The 15,456-nt window shown below is 36.3% G+C and overlaps 1 protein-coding gene across 1 annotated transcript; it reads right to left on the bottom strand.

Annotated features, from left to right (window-relative positions):
• Positions 1 to 8,231: 8,231 nt before the first annotated feature.
• LOC110751194 (3'(2'),5'-bisphosphate nucleotidase 1) lies at positions 8,232 to 15,004 on the bottom strand. Its single transcript, XM_021951629.2, has 8 exons — positions 14,693 to 15,004; positions 13,724 to 13,799; positions 11,776 to 11,849; positions 11,472 to 11,677; positions 10,267 to 10,477; positions 10,089 to 10,187; positions 9,846 to 9,999; positions 8,232 to 8,573 (listed from the first exon to the last, which is right to left on the bottom strand). The coding sequence occupies exons 1-8, from the start codon at positions 14,900 to 14,902 to the stop codon at positions 8,410 to 8,412; spliced, it is 1,194 nt and encodes a 397-aa protein (XP_021807321.1). The 5' UTR covers positions 14,903 to 15,004; the 3' UTR covers positions 8,232 to 8,409.
• Between the last annotated feature and the right edge of the window lie 452 nt (positions 15,005 to 15,456).

Genomic DNA, 15,456 nt, shown 5'->3' with positions numbered 1-15,456 from the left:
ATTGATGTGAGTTAACCTAACAAATCAATGAGATTTATTTCCTAAGTTATATTTCCTTTTTTCATATAGCTGACAATCCTTGTATAATTAGGAGATATTTTTCTATTTAATTCATGTATCTATTTCCTTGTAAAACACACTTCTAAACTCCTATATATTCCTCCGTACAGAGAAGAATACAATCATCCAAAAGAATTCAAACCATATTCATATTTTAGCATGGTATCAGAGCGGCCGATTCTAGGTCACCTCTAAGCCCTCAAATCATATCCTCAAATTCAAACACAAACCCTAATTCAAATTCGTTAACTCTCATATCCAATCCTCTTATCAAAATCCCTAAACAACATACCCTAATCTCATATTGTTCCACTATAATGGGTGACACAACGCTTCTGCTCACAGGAGGATCTTCCACTCCAACCCTCAAATCGTCACCATTTAGAGTGACAACTCCCCGCTCCCTGCCGGCGTCATCCTAAATGAGACCAAGTATGCCTTATGGTCTCAGGATATGGAGATGCGGATTGTTGCATGCGAAAAATTGGGATACATAACCGGTGCCATTCTGAAACCCCCCCAGCTCTCTCCAACCTACAACAAATGGTGTATGAAGAACTTTCGAGTCAAGGGATGGCTAATAGACTCCATGTCACCCGACTTAATAGGTCGTTTCATTCGGTTAAGTACCACCAAAGAAATCTAGGATGCCGTCAAGAAGACCTACTATGATGATGGAGAAGACTCTTATCTTCTTTATCTGAACAAACGGGCATTCACTATCAAATAGAATGGTGCACCTGTTTATACATACTACAGTCAGTTATAGGGCATCTATCAAGAAATTGACCATTGGAGTCCCATCCGCATGCACTACCACTGTCCTTACTGCGCGCCACACACAACTCAATCATCTCCACATTCACCTTTTTTTCTTGCATGCCTTAACCCTGAGTTTGATCAAGTCCAAGGGGAAATACCACGCAAAGATCCTAAATTAGACCTTGATCAAACTTTAGGAATATGAGTAAATCACTCAACACATGTTCATAAACAAATCCTGTAAGTTCTGATGTTTTGGCTACATTGCCTTCTACATCTGCCTCTATAGCAGAGACAGGTACCAAAGGTTATGTTTTAACTACTTCATTGAGAAAAACACATGGATTATTGACTCATGAGCGAATGACCATATGACATTTGATCGTGGAAAAATTAATTCTCATACATCATCTCCCCAATCGGTGGTGTTTAATGCTAATGGTACCCCCTCCCCTGTGATTGGGAAGGGTTCTCTATCTCTCTCTGACTCCCTCAATTTGGATTCTATGTTTATTGTTTCATCCTTGAACCATAATCTATTATATGTTGCCCAAATTACTATGGCTTTGGATTGTATTGAAACGTTTTGACTAACTCATTGTGTTTTTCAAGACATCCTCAGCAGCAAGACGATTGGTTGTGGTACTAGGAGGGGCAAACTCTACCACTTGGACTTGTCTCCTAACAGTGAATCTAGAGTCGATCAAGCTTTCAAGATGGAGGGAGGTAGTGCTGAGAAACAAAAAAGACGAAGTGTGGTTATGGCATAGGCGTCTTGGACATACTTAGTTTGGTTATTTAGAGAAGTTATTTCCGTGCTTATTCTCCAGTTTTGATATTTCCAGTTTTAAGTGTGACATTTTTGAATTGGCCAAGAGCCATCATGTTCTTTTTCCCTTAAGTTCAAATAAAAGTTTGGTTACTTTTTCCCTTATTCATTCTAATGTTTGGGGGCCTACTAAAATTTCCACTCCGACAAGGGCTCGATGGTTTGTCACATTCATGGATGATTGCACCCGCATGACCTGGGTTTCCCTTCTCAAAACAAAAAGGGAAGTCTGTTTAAAGTTTTAACAGTTCCAGAAAATGGTGGAGACTCAGTTTCATGCTAGAATCCAGGTTCTCCATTCTGACAATGGCAGAGAATTTCTCAACCAGGATCTCAACAAGTTCTAACAAGATCAAGGCATCATACATCAATGCTCATGTCCATATACTCCCCAACAAAATAGGTGGCTAAGCAAAAGAATTGACATTTACTGGAAGTGGTTCGTGCTTCCCTCTTTGATACCAACATGCCTCGGTCATTTTGGGGAGAGGTTGTCCTCTTTGCAACTTACTTTATCAATCGGATTCCCTCAAGTATATTGAATTTCCAAACTTCTCTTCAAACACTTCACCACCATATCCAAATACCTCCCACCCCAAACCTTGAACCACAATTTTTCGGCTGTGTTGTATTTGTACACTTACATGATCACCAACGAAATAAATTGGATCCCTGAGCAGAAAAGTGTGTTTTCATTGGCTTTACCCTTAATCAGAAAGACTACCGATGTTATCACCCCCAAGTCATAAGGTATATATACCTCTATGGATGTAGTGTTCTAGGAACATAACATATATTTTTCAGAATCTAGAACCAAGCACCCCGAAGTTTCTAGATTTTTTCACAACGGAAAAGTGTCAACCTAAAAGAGATCAGTCGCCTCTACCAAACGACTGGTCACCCTACCAGGTTTTGAACATCTTAAGACTCTGCCACAAAATGACTGGTCGCCTCCACACTGCCAAAATCATGAGGAGGAAGATGATCTGTTTTCTAAGATTTTGCCAGCTCCAAACCCATCTTCAGCTATAGTACCACACCAATCACCTGATGGGGAAGTCACATGTACATTTGTGAAGTAGTTGGCTGAGATAACTGTCTCAAGTAGTGTGAATGAAGCATTAGAAGACTCAAAGTGGAAAGAAGCCATGAATGAGGAAATGCGAGCTCTCCAGAAGAATTCCACATGGGAGCTTGTGCCTTTACCTCACGGAATGAAGACCGTAGGATGCAGGTGGATCTATACTATGAAACTGAAAGTAGATTGATCCTTTGAAAAATATAAAGTCAGATTGGTGGCGAAGGATTATATACAAAAGATATAAAGTTAGATTGATGTTAAAAATGCATTCTTATATGAAGATTTGGAATAAAAGGTTTACATGGATTTACCACCAGGATATAATCTAGCTCTTGATAAGAAAGATCAAGTTTGCAAGCTCATAAAAGAATTATATGGGTTAAAACAGTCTCCTATGGCGTGGTTGTGTAGATTTACTAAGTCCATGAAGAATTTTGGATACACTCAAAGTAATTCAGACCACACCTTGTTCTTAAAGCATGATGGAAGAAAAATCACTCCATTAATTGTCTATGTGGATGACATGGTTGTAATTGGAAACGACGCAGGAGAGAAATAGAAGCTACAAAAGTATTTGTGTCAGGAATTTGAGATGAATGATCTAGGTCTCCTAAAATACTTCCTCGGAATTGAAGTAGCAAGGTCAAAGACTAGTATTTTTCTATCTCAAAGGAAGTATGTGATGGATCTACTGACTGAAACATGAATGCTAGGATGTAAGCCTGCCGACACACCCATTGAGATGAATCACAAGTTGTGTGAAGACATGGACCACTTGCCAATCAATAAGGAACAATACCAGCGCCTTGTTGGAAGCTTGATATACTTGGCACACACAAGACCAAATATTGCATATATTGTGAGTGTGGTTAGTCAATTTATGCATTCACCTAGTGTTTCTCATAAGAATGCAGTTGATCGGATCTTAAGATACTTGAAGTCAGCTCGTGAAAAAGGATTAATGTTCTCTGTTGCGTCTACCTAAGTGCAAGTAGTCACACGTAGTAATAATCTTGGAAGTCCAAGTATCGTATCCTCAAGGAGCAGGTAGGCAAATCTCTGCACACAAAGAAATAATTAAACGTACCAAAATAAAAGTGACAAGCAAAATGGACAAGTAATTTGATTTGATTGTTGTAGAGATTGAGTTTCAAAATGAAATATCAATAATGAAATGCTAAGGCATCAAGGTTCAATTCTTTAAGCAAAATATGTTTCATGCTCTTTAATCCAAATTAAACTCTATTAAAATTATCATTGAGAAACTTTAACCGGAAGATAAAGAAATTAAAACCAATTTAATTTTTCAACGTTATCTTTTATTAATGATTATTCAAAAAATGGAGTTGCTTAATATCTAATCTTCTAATTTAAAAGCATGCTAAGTTAGTTCTTAACAATGAGAAAAATATAATTGAACTCATGAAAAGACAGTAGCACTTAACATCAATCAAAATAAAAGGATATGAAAATATTGAACAACCAAAAATAAAAGAATTTAGCAATTCATACCGTATATTGGATTAAAGAACAATTCACAAACTTACTCAAAGGACATTCCCTTTAGCCTTAGCTAGAGTTCTAGCAACTCATTACAAAGGAAAACATAACTAAATTTTGAATGAAATGGATAAATAAATCTATCGTAAAGGTCCCCTTGCCAAATAAGTTGATGGGTGATTTATAGTAGTCAATGAGGTGAGTGGTAAGTTAATACATTCGTGGTGGGTAATGAAGGGTTTAAGTGAGGGATTAATTGGATTAAACATGTGATGATGGTGGAGAGTTGGTGGAAAAGAAATGACGGTGAGGTAGTGGGCATTAAATGGTTATGAATGACATGAAATAGGCTCTTCAGCTTCAACGGTTTTGTCTTCTCTTCTCCTTCTTTATAATCGCAATAATCCCACAATCAATTCTTCAATAAAATCCGCCAGCAATTCTCTTCACACTTGGCTTGAACTTGGACAAATGTATGTCTTCATCTTTTTGGCTTTCCAACTTCCTACAAAAGATAAATTCACCTAATAAGTTCACCAAATTAATATAGAAAATTCATAAATCCAGTTGGTGAGAATAAAATGTAACAACAAGTGACATTATATTTATTAAGTGCCCGTTTGGCATTGCTTATTTGGGGTGATAAGTGATTTTAAAAAAAATTTGGGAAGTCCAGCCCGTTTGGTAAACTGTGAGAAAATCACTTAAAGTTAGGAAATGGGTAACTGTTACCAATTAACCCACATGACTTTCTGAAGATGGGTTTTTCGCCATTAGGAATGTTTTACCGCCGTCTCTCTCAGCAAGGAAGCAGGCTAGCTAATTGACTCCAAAACCAAGAGGTGCCCTCTTCCGACTGATTTTCCAGCTACGAAAGGACAACAAATCGAAGGGATATCCTTTGAAACCAGTGTTTTCATCTGAGATACCTTTTCTCCAACCTATGGATCGACTCACGAGGACAAATCGACAGCTGACTTCAAACAACACTCAAGTATTATCCTCTAACCTTCACCGTTATCGTTGGAAATTTTGGCCTATAAATATAGAGGCTCTTCAGCAGCACAAGGAGACTTGATAGGATTTTTAGTACCTGCGCAAACAGGGTTAAAATCACTTAAAATACTTGCAAGAATACAAGGATATTGTAGTATAGATGCTCATGCAAGGTCGTTGTCCCCAAAGATTGTTTGACTAATTTGTAATTAAACTAACTCTTAATTAATAACTAAATAGATTTTATCAAAGATGTGAAATTTATGAATTTGAAAAGATTAACTTGACAATAAAAGAAATCTGAAAGTTGGGAGGTAATAATAGCAGAGAATAAAAATGTTTTTAAAATTAACAATATAGAGAGAAACTAGGGTTTAGCCGTCGCCGTTACAATCCTATGCAATTTTATCAGTTACTTATGAAGTTCCACATATATGCTTTGAAGGTTAGGTTTTCCTAATGCATATTTTCCTTGTGATGTTCAAGCGAAAACGTATATCTAACATGCAATCTGTCTGTGATGTTCAGATCAAATATAAACATGCAAGACTCATTAAGCTTTGTGAAAACCCTTTGAAAAACCATGCAACCCTTAAGAGCTTGATGTTCGCCTTAAGTGAACTTACAATTATTAATCACAAGAAGCCCTCCTCAATTTCAGGGTGATGTGCCAACAAAAATTGCATCAAATTACTTGTCTAAATATCCTAATGGTGATCAGTCATTAAAATAGATAGATAGTTTTAAACACAGTGATTAATAATTCAAAGCAAACATGCATCCATTCATAAGCAAATTAATAAAATTACATATTCATGCTAAGGCTTATGGCCTCGCCCTAGCAAAAGGAATTAGTTACGCATACTCATAACTAAAACCCAAGAAAATATCATTCCCATGAGTAAGAATAAAAACACCTTGAAGTAGAAGTTCTTCAAAAACCCTAGCAAAAGTCGCGTTCCAAAAGCCAAAAGAGAGATCCTAAAAATATCTGAAACATAACTTATATACCTCCTAAAACTCAGCTCCCCAATCTCCACAAGGAATCTAGGTTAAAATAAAATAAAACTAGGAAATCAAATCCAAATTGGACTAGGAGAATCTGCCAATAATCTGCCCAGCCACGTTTTGGGCTCAAATCTCCTCCAAATCCGGCCCAAGATAGCTTGTTTTAAAGATAAAAACGTTCTGAACACTTCTCCAGAAGGCCATGAACCCATCCGAGGTCATCTTGGGCTCCAAAAACGCAATAAAGGCCCAAAACGTCACTATTCCAGCACAGCGCACTGCTCCTTTATTTTATCGCCAGAAAATAACCGCTTGGTAGAAACATCTGAAATTTTGATACGATCAAGCTAAGTGACAAACGAACGTCCTCCAACTAGAATTACTCCAAAATTCGTCCATTTGATTATGTTTTGCTCCAGAGGAAGTCAAAAGTCCTATATTGGAAATATAATTCAAAGTATCAAAATTCTTCCAAAATATCAACCAAAATATACTAAGAATGAGGTTAAATATATAATATAAAATATGCCCATCAACTCTCTCTCTCCAAAATCATACGCAACGTCTTATAAAAACTTGAACTTCAAGCTTTTCAAATAGCCAACTTGCTACCTAGATAACCAGTTGACAACTCTTGCGTTTATCTTTTACTGCTCTGCTATTTTCTTGGTATGATTCTTGTTTAAACAGTTAGTCTAGTTCCCTTCTAAACATCTAAAACTTGTAACGGATTGGATAGAGAAATCTCCAATCTCTTTCTTATTGTAGCTTGTTCTTTAAAGCAGCTAAATGGAGAAATCTTTAGTTTTTGTCTTAACTTGTTATCATACTAAGGCTGGATAGAGAGATCTCCAGCTTCTGGAACTTTACTCCCTCTGCGATTTACCTTAAATCACACTTTACATTCCTGCCTATCTTTTTGTACTTTACTTTCCAACAATTTACTTTCCCGCATTTTTATATTTGAATCTTTACTTTAAGAATAATATAACTGTCTACTACTGGATAGGCCCAAAACAAGGGTTTTTAGGTCCGAATAGGGCTTTCTTAGCCCAAAAGCAAGGGTTTATTCAGGCCCGAGTCATATCATTAGGGTCCAAATTGACTAAGTCTCAACCCAACTCAGGGTTATCGTAGGCCCTAAGTAGGTTTCTGAATCTAATCAAGCGAACATTGACCACAACATTGCTTTTTCTGTTTGGCTAGGTACCATTTCTACTCTCGAGGCCATAGACGCGCGATTGAAAGAATATTGAAGTCCTCTTAGTTGAGGCATATAAAAGAACTCATTCGAGCCAGCACCTCCCTTGGAGCACAATGACTTGATTAGAGGTCCAGAATAAGTGCAAATTCATCAAACAAAGCATTCTGCATCACCTATACCAGGTCTATTGGGCTAGTCTCACCCCCAATAGTGGCACGCCTACACAAACTGCAAATCGGGCAAGAAGAAGCAAGTCGCTAGGGCCCAGCTCGAGCTTTCCCGCTGTTTTCAACCTAATCCAACTTTCAATTTTGTTTGAAATTGGACAAGTCCTCTCGCGAGAGTTGGTTTATAGGACCCAACTACAAACTTTCTAATTACAAATGAAGCCCCCGAATAACACAATTTTACATAATGAATCCTAAGATTCATCTCACCTTTGACAATGAGCGTTCCTACCATATTGCTAATTACCAATAATCTCTTGCACTATAATTACGTATCATGTTCTGGCTTTATAAATCACACTAATAATATGGCATCTTAGTTAGACAAAATATGCAAATAAATAGAAAATGACCCACTAGTGTAATGGTTTAGAGCAATGGCATTAGAGCAATGGCTCCCTCAAGCAAGGTCCTAGGTTCGAGTCCTAGCATCCGTATATTGTGTTTGAATTTTGTATATCATCGCCACTCTCAATAAGAAATGTTCTAAAAATATAAAAATAAAAAAATAATAAAAAGCATATTGGATCTGTAGCAAATGTGCAAAATGCAAAAGGGCCTTAATTAGAGAAAGGGAATCGCCTTTAGGATTAATTATTATTGTTATCTTAAAAAAGATTAACTGTTATTTAATTGGTGACTCTCCAATCATTTCTTCTTTTTTTTGGACGAAAACTCTCCAATCATTATTGTGGCTGAAACTGTCATAATAAAAACATCCGAGTCCCGCTCTCAAAAAGAATCACAAGGATGAAGCTCTCTCTTCCAGAGATTCTTTAACAGCCTTCAAGAGTAATGGCATCAATTTCTGATTGGTAACAATTATGCCTGTTTCAAGATCAAGATATTTCCCTTTTGAAAAATCCAATGGGTTCCCTGCAGCATCTGCCACCACACCCCCAGCTTCTGCAATTTTTTATTGCAAACAAGGTATCAGAAAAGCAGGAAAAAACAAAAAAAACCAAGAATAAAAATTGCTGCTTTAATCTCTAACACTGCAAACATCCATCTCAACATATTCTTGAATTATTAGCTTTTGCGCTGCAAAGATAACAATAGTTTGAGTTTCAGAATGATTCCCTAAGAGAGGAAAAATTTTGGAAGCTCACTCATGCAATTGTAAAGGGTCTGGATAATCCATACAATCAATGAAGATATTTATAAACCATCTGTTCTTTCCAGAACTAAACACACGCAACAAAACTAACAGAATCCAACACAAGAAAACTTATTTATGGCTTAATCTTCTATCCATGGAGATTTCAAGTAACCATCCATCAACTGTAGCATATGTCTTGTGCATGCAAGAAAAGTGAAAACAATTTAATCTCTCTCTCTCTGGCATATTAACAACTCCTAGATATGATAACTTGAAAACACTCCTAGGGCTTTTATTACACTTGGCGTTTATGTAATGGATCCATTCCATGTCAAGTAGGCCACTAGGGCTAAGTCTGTCAAATTTCCATAAGACCGTAAACTACATTAATGAAAATAAATGATGTAAATATGAAAGGTATTTCTTTGCAAAATCAATATTCACCAGGATGGGGCACCTTTACTCCGACCCCTTTTTGTGACTCATAGTTGTAGCAGGAAGAGATGCTGTCAAAGCTTAAGAAAGATTTCAACTTAGTGAAATTGGAGGAAGATGACAACATAGCTTGACGGGAGGGATGGAATCTCCTTTTGAGAAATGTCCCTTCTGTTGGGTTCATAGCTGATGTGGGGTTCTATATTATTTTTGGGATTGACCAAATTATGGAAACTGACTCTTATTTGTGCGATTAGCAAATTAAACATAAACTAAAACGATTTCATTTTTATGCCATTTTCTAACTTTATCATCCTTTGTGTGCATAAACTACTCAATCCATACTATTTATAATGTGTTAACAGTGTTTCTATCTGATTGCCTATCCAGCCCTAATTATGAGCTTCAAATAATATGTCTAATCATACCCTCCTCTGGGAATGTGTAATCTTAACATTGTTTTCATCCACCATGTTAACATTATAAACTCATACTCATCACTACCCTTGTAAACTTCATACCCGTCGTAGGAGTTGGAGTTCACAGCCTACAGGTTATGCTATAAAGCTTGGTCAAAGACCATTCCCACACCACCAATTGAGATGAGATAAGAGAAGAAATAACTATTGGAAATAATAGTTTACCAGTCACGACAATGCACCCAGCAGCATGATCCCATATTTTCTCACGATATCCTTTATGAGGGAAACGAAGATATATCGCTCCATCTCCTCTGGAAAGTGCCCCATACTTTGCCTGGCTGTCAATTCTAACTGGCGGGGCTTTGACGCCAAGTTTCTGTTCATTAATAATGTTTTTACTAACAATAATTCAATAGATAAACAAACACAGCAGAAATTGTTAAAGAGGAAAAGAGAAAGCAGTACCTTAGCAATGGTGCTAGACAAGTCATGCAAGGAGTGTGCTGCTTCAAAAGATTCAAAAAATGAAGCTTCTTCAGGATTCTCAGTAGCACTGACGTGTACCTTAAGGACAGAAATAATATTACTTATGTCAAACCTTTTCAGAAAAAGAATGCAATGAACTACCTACACAAGTGCTAACCTTTTGCAGGGAAGAACCATCCAGTGGCTGCATATATGTTCCTGTACCAACTGTAGCAAAGAAAAGACAGCCAACTTTATCTTGTGAAGACTGCTGATTTTCACCACTTATGGATGTCAGAGTAAGATTTGGACAGGCCAGGACACCCAACACAACTTTTCCTTCATCCAGCAATGCCAATGCTATGGCATATTGATCTCCTCTAAGAAACCTACACCACAATAAGCTATTTATCATGGCAGGCTTAAGAGCATAAATCAATATGGAATACATGGCTAGCAAGTGAATCGAAGAAAAAAAGTACAAATTAATAGTTAGGTAAGGTAATAAAACCGGGTGAACCATAGAAAATAAAAGTTCAGCAAATTACAAGAACTCTTCGAAAATGAAAAAGTATATATGTGATCACATCTGGGCCCAACCCTGAATGCAGTCCAATGATCCAAACCATCCACTTGTTAGGTCTCTATACGAGGATTATCCTTGGAAACAATCAATTAAATCTGAGACCATTTAGTCATCTAACTATGATCAACTAAATAGATGACCCCGATTTTTCTGATAAAACTGAAGCATGAATGATGATAATTCTCTCTTTCCAACACTGTACAAATTATCAAACTTTTCCACGCAGAGACTTACTTCATTAGTGATAGAACTCAAATAATCTTTGACTCACAGTTTGCTTCACATCCTAATTTTGCCAAATTCAAACTTGAACACGGGAAAATGTCTGAAAGTTGTGCAGAAATAAACTCATAAAAAAAGCAAAAGTGCTTCAGAAACACTAAAAGAGCTAAAGTACAAAGAATATGAGAAATGACGAATTAATAGAAAAGACCCATGTCTTCTACAATGAATTACACAAGTCTGTACCACTCCAAAGGGAAGGATTGCAGCTTAGTTTAAATGAATGCATGGTCGTGTATTGGTAGCGGAAACTTTGGCAAGTTGACAAAAAAGATTAATAGTTTTGAGATAATTCCATACATGTAATGTCCAAAATCTAAGCCCTAGAAGGCTAATATATTTTGGTATCAGATTTACGCTCATCAATTCATGTTACATGCATCAGGCATATATGCAAGACATAACAGCATGAGCTGTTCGGCAGGGGTAATCACATAATATGTAAATGAAGCATTCTTCTCAACCTTCAGCAAATACTAATGATAGAAGCTTATCAATTGTGTCTAGAAACTTACCCCTTGGTACCATCTATGGGATCTAAAACCCAGTGCTGGCCCCTAGAACCACCTTCAGATTTTCCATTGTCAATAGCCCTAAGAACATCATCAGTGGTTAAATTAGAAACACTAGAATATTCATTGTTTGCAAGAGTATCATTAACAAGTGTTCTGATGCGCTGTAGTGTCTCTTGGCCACTGTTTCCACGAAGATCTCCCGAGTCCTAAGACATTTAAAAGTTGAAAAGAAGATTTACAATTAAAGGAGGAAAATAAAACAGTTTATGCCTGTCTCTTTATCTGCAAAAATGTACATATTCACCTCCTCAGCCACTAGCGAGAATGATTCAGAAGGAAGTTCCCTTTCCAGTACCAAACTAACAAGAGCCTGTGAACCTGGCAAAAGTAGCCGAGAAAGAAAGGCAGTCATTTAGAGTTTCTTTCATATTACCCAAATTGCTTAGTTAAGTGTAAAAAGAACAGAAATCACAAACAAGGTGACTACAGTCCTTGATGTAACATGAATTTGAACCCTATTTATATAAACGAAGAGGCAGAGAATGGTAAAACATTCAAAATACACAAAATGCCCTTAGTTAAAGAAAATATTAAGAAAGGAACATATTAATTAAATTAGGGTAATATAGTAAATTGATATTAATATTTTAAAATTTTAAAATAAACAACAAAATGAGAACATTTTTTTGAATAGAAACAAATTGTATTAAAAGAGGGACAAAATGAGAACATGAGTCCTATTTGCATGGGTCACAACTAGACCCATTTTCTCTTTATTTTAAATTGAATTACTAAAATTACAAAAAAAAACCCAAGGGGCCAGTATAAATAGAAAGAAAATGAGTGTTGACAGTGAAAGTTTCACTTATCTCTCCCCCGAAAGATAATAAGAATTATGAAAATTTACAGTGAGAGTTTCAATTATATGTCCAATGATTTTTTTTTTCTTTTCAAGGAATAAAAATTGCGCCTATCTGCTTTTATAGTTAGGCGCAGACCAAAATACTGGGGCTTATGTGCAATCCACTTAAAGGACCTAGTGATTTTGATAGAAACATACATCCTCCATTTGCAGAAGATTAATGGATAGCATAAAAGCATACTGTGAAACAAGAGTGTCTGTCTACTAGGAATTATGACATAGCCAAGAAGATATTAGAATAATGATATAGCAATTCACATGTGCAGTAGAAGATTTATGGACAAGGTCTTCCTAAGATGGAAGCAACCTGATAATTTTTAAATCTGGAGTGCATGACAAAACATTTGTCTTTCCTATGACATCAAACCAACCTTCCATCAGCACACATACCATGGAAAGGCAGATTAAGAATTTTTTTGAAGTATATTCAGTTTCTTTCAGTGAATAAAAGGGATACAGACTTAATTTACATATTTGCAAACATTTCATTTAATTATGTATCGTTCTTATTTCATACAAGCACATGTATGTCTAGTATAACACTAATCATTTAACTTCCTTTGGCTACATTGGAAACTACTTTTGGGAAATATTTAATGAGACAAGAAGATAGTGTGAGGCAATGCAAGTTTAACAAACATAAAATTATTATCATCATCTATTAAATATCTAGACATATGAAACTATAGGCCTGAAAGCTCAAGCAAAGACGTCAGTGGTCACTATTGAAAGGGCCAAGCCAAAGAACCAATTATGCAAGCATAACCTGCAATCCATCATCCTTACATGGCCATAAAGAAAGTATAAGGTACGGGTATTTACTAAAATATTTAAGTTTGTATCCGGTTTATGGGCCTCAAATAGCCATCTAAAGCATTGTGTTTTTTGTTTAATGGTTTTTGACCAGATATAAAATTCGAGCTCAGGTTAAATGATGGTCAAAGAAATGCAGCCCCACCAGCATGATACACAGGGCAGGAAACAACTATTACCATGCCACTGAAGTAAGGAGGGGAATTACCAACTGCCTTGCCTATGATATGATGAACTAGATGGCAGATGCAAGCAAATATGAACACTGTTTTTTTTTTAACAAAATCTAATAGAAACCATATGCAAAAAGCATTTGGACCTACAAGATAGCTTCTACATGTTATTATAATTCTGCCATGCGAACATCACAATGTGGGGTTACAAGATAGCTTCTAAGCTACCTGCAGATACAAATAGAAGTTTCCGTTTAAATGTCAAGATGACTGATTAATTTTAAAACCCCTTGAATAACTTGCACATAATTGAAACGCATTTACACAAGAGTTTGAAAACAAACCATAATCTGCCACAGTGACTGGACTTTTATCTGATTTGGAATGAACGTCTGACTGCAACAGTGCCTTTTGCACCTTCTGAAGCACAGGAAGGCAATAATTGAAATTGACTTGGGACGACAAAATATATTGGTAAAATTAATACATATGAAAAAAAAAAATTATATATATATCATTTCAGTGCTTACTCACAAATCATGTAAAGAGAAAAAAATCATATGACACCAGAAATGCTAGGGATTATATGACGGGATTTTATATATTTCCCAATGCGCACTTTATATGATTTTCAAAAACAAATGTTTCTGTCCAGAAATTTCTTATAAAAACAAACTAATCTATGGCACTTACAGTCAAATAAAGCTCATGTTAAAGATACCTTTTTTTGTTCCTTTCATCTTGTACATGCCAGAATTCTATTATGCATAAAGTCAAGTCACATACTCATACACATAATATATATGTGCACACACACATACACATAAACACATACATTGGCCACCAGGGTTTGAGGGATTTGCTCTAAAGTAATGATTTCCAGTCCTAAACTGTGAAAAATTGTATTTCAAGGAACAGAGCACATTAGGCGAGCACAGAAACACTCTGCACATGCCATGGGAGCAGAAATTTATTTTGGAGAAAGAAGCTTTTCTTGGAGATGGTATACAACCTTGAATTCATAATAGCAGCAAACTATAGACATAAACATAAGGAGTATACTGTATACTGATACTAGATGTCCATATATGTATAAAAGACAAAGAATGGCAGATTCACGACATGGGTTTTGCCCTAAACAAATATTTTGCATTCTAAATTCCTCTCAAATTGCATTATCACGCATCGTCAATTGACAATTTTTGTTCTAGGTTCTGCTCAAACCCTTTCATTCTTTTATATATAAAATTTAAATAAATAAAAAAACAAGCTCGTTCTCAAGCAAAAAGAGAGGGAGATAAGGAGAGTATTGCCTGGCAGAGGAGAGCAGCGAGAGAGGCAGCTTTTTTGGCAGCAGCGAGTTCCTTTTCGTAAGACATTGAAGAAGATGCTGCTGCTGCGTGTGTTGCTCTAGAGGACCTTTTGGTAAATAAGAGAGAGTGTGAGAATGAGTGTGAGATGATGATTTTGTGCTTTGCAGAAGGTGGAATTTTGGGCACTACTCTTAAGCAATTTATACCCATCTCTCTGCTCTTGTTATTGTTTTTGTATTATTTACACAAATTATTTTGCCGCAGGGGACTAACAGTGGAGAATGCCCCTTTAATAAATTCCTTCAGAGGAATGTGTCATCAACAAAATTGAGTAATAAGAAGTGGTGTGCGAGCAACTGCGCCATCTTAACCGCCAGCGCAAAACTGTGGAAATGTAATGTATTGGGTCAAAACCCATAACCCACAATGGCCACCGAGACCTCTATGTATTGGGATTGTTGGGTTGGGCTGCATACTTTAAGTTTAGGGAGACTTATAAATAAACCCAAAATGGGTGAACTATTTATAAAGAAGGACAAAATTAAAGTGTTTGGACAATAATGCCCTTACTCATTTTTATATTGTCTAAGGAATCCTTCTGCTTTTTGCTAGCCGTATGCAACCAAAATGTTTCTTCTTTTCAAATAATGCCGTATGGAGCCAAATATTCTTCTTTTGCTGGGATGATCCTTCACGTGAAAGGATGAGGACTCCATTATGCTTCCATCATGTTGTCTATGTTATGGAGTTCTTCTTCTCCTAGG

Source organism: Prunus avium, chromosome 4 (genome assembly GCF_965620075.1).
Source record: "Prunus avium chromosome 4, drPruAviu1.hap1.1, whole genome shotgun sequence".
Lineage (NCBI taxonomy): Eukaryota > Viridiplantae > Streptophyta > Magnoliopsida > Rosales > Rosaceae > Prunus > Prunus avium.
Note: the sequence above shows the minus strand (reverse complement) of the source record. Positions and strands in the feature narration are given on the sequence as shown.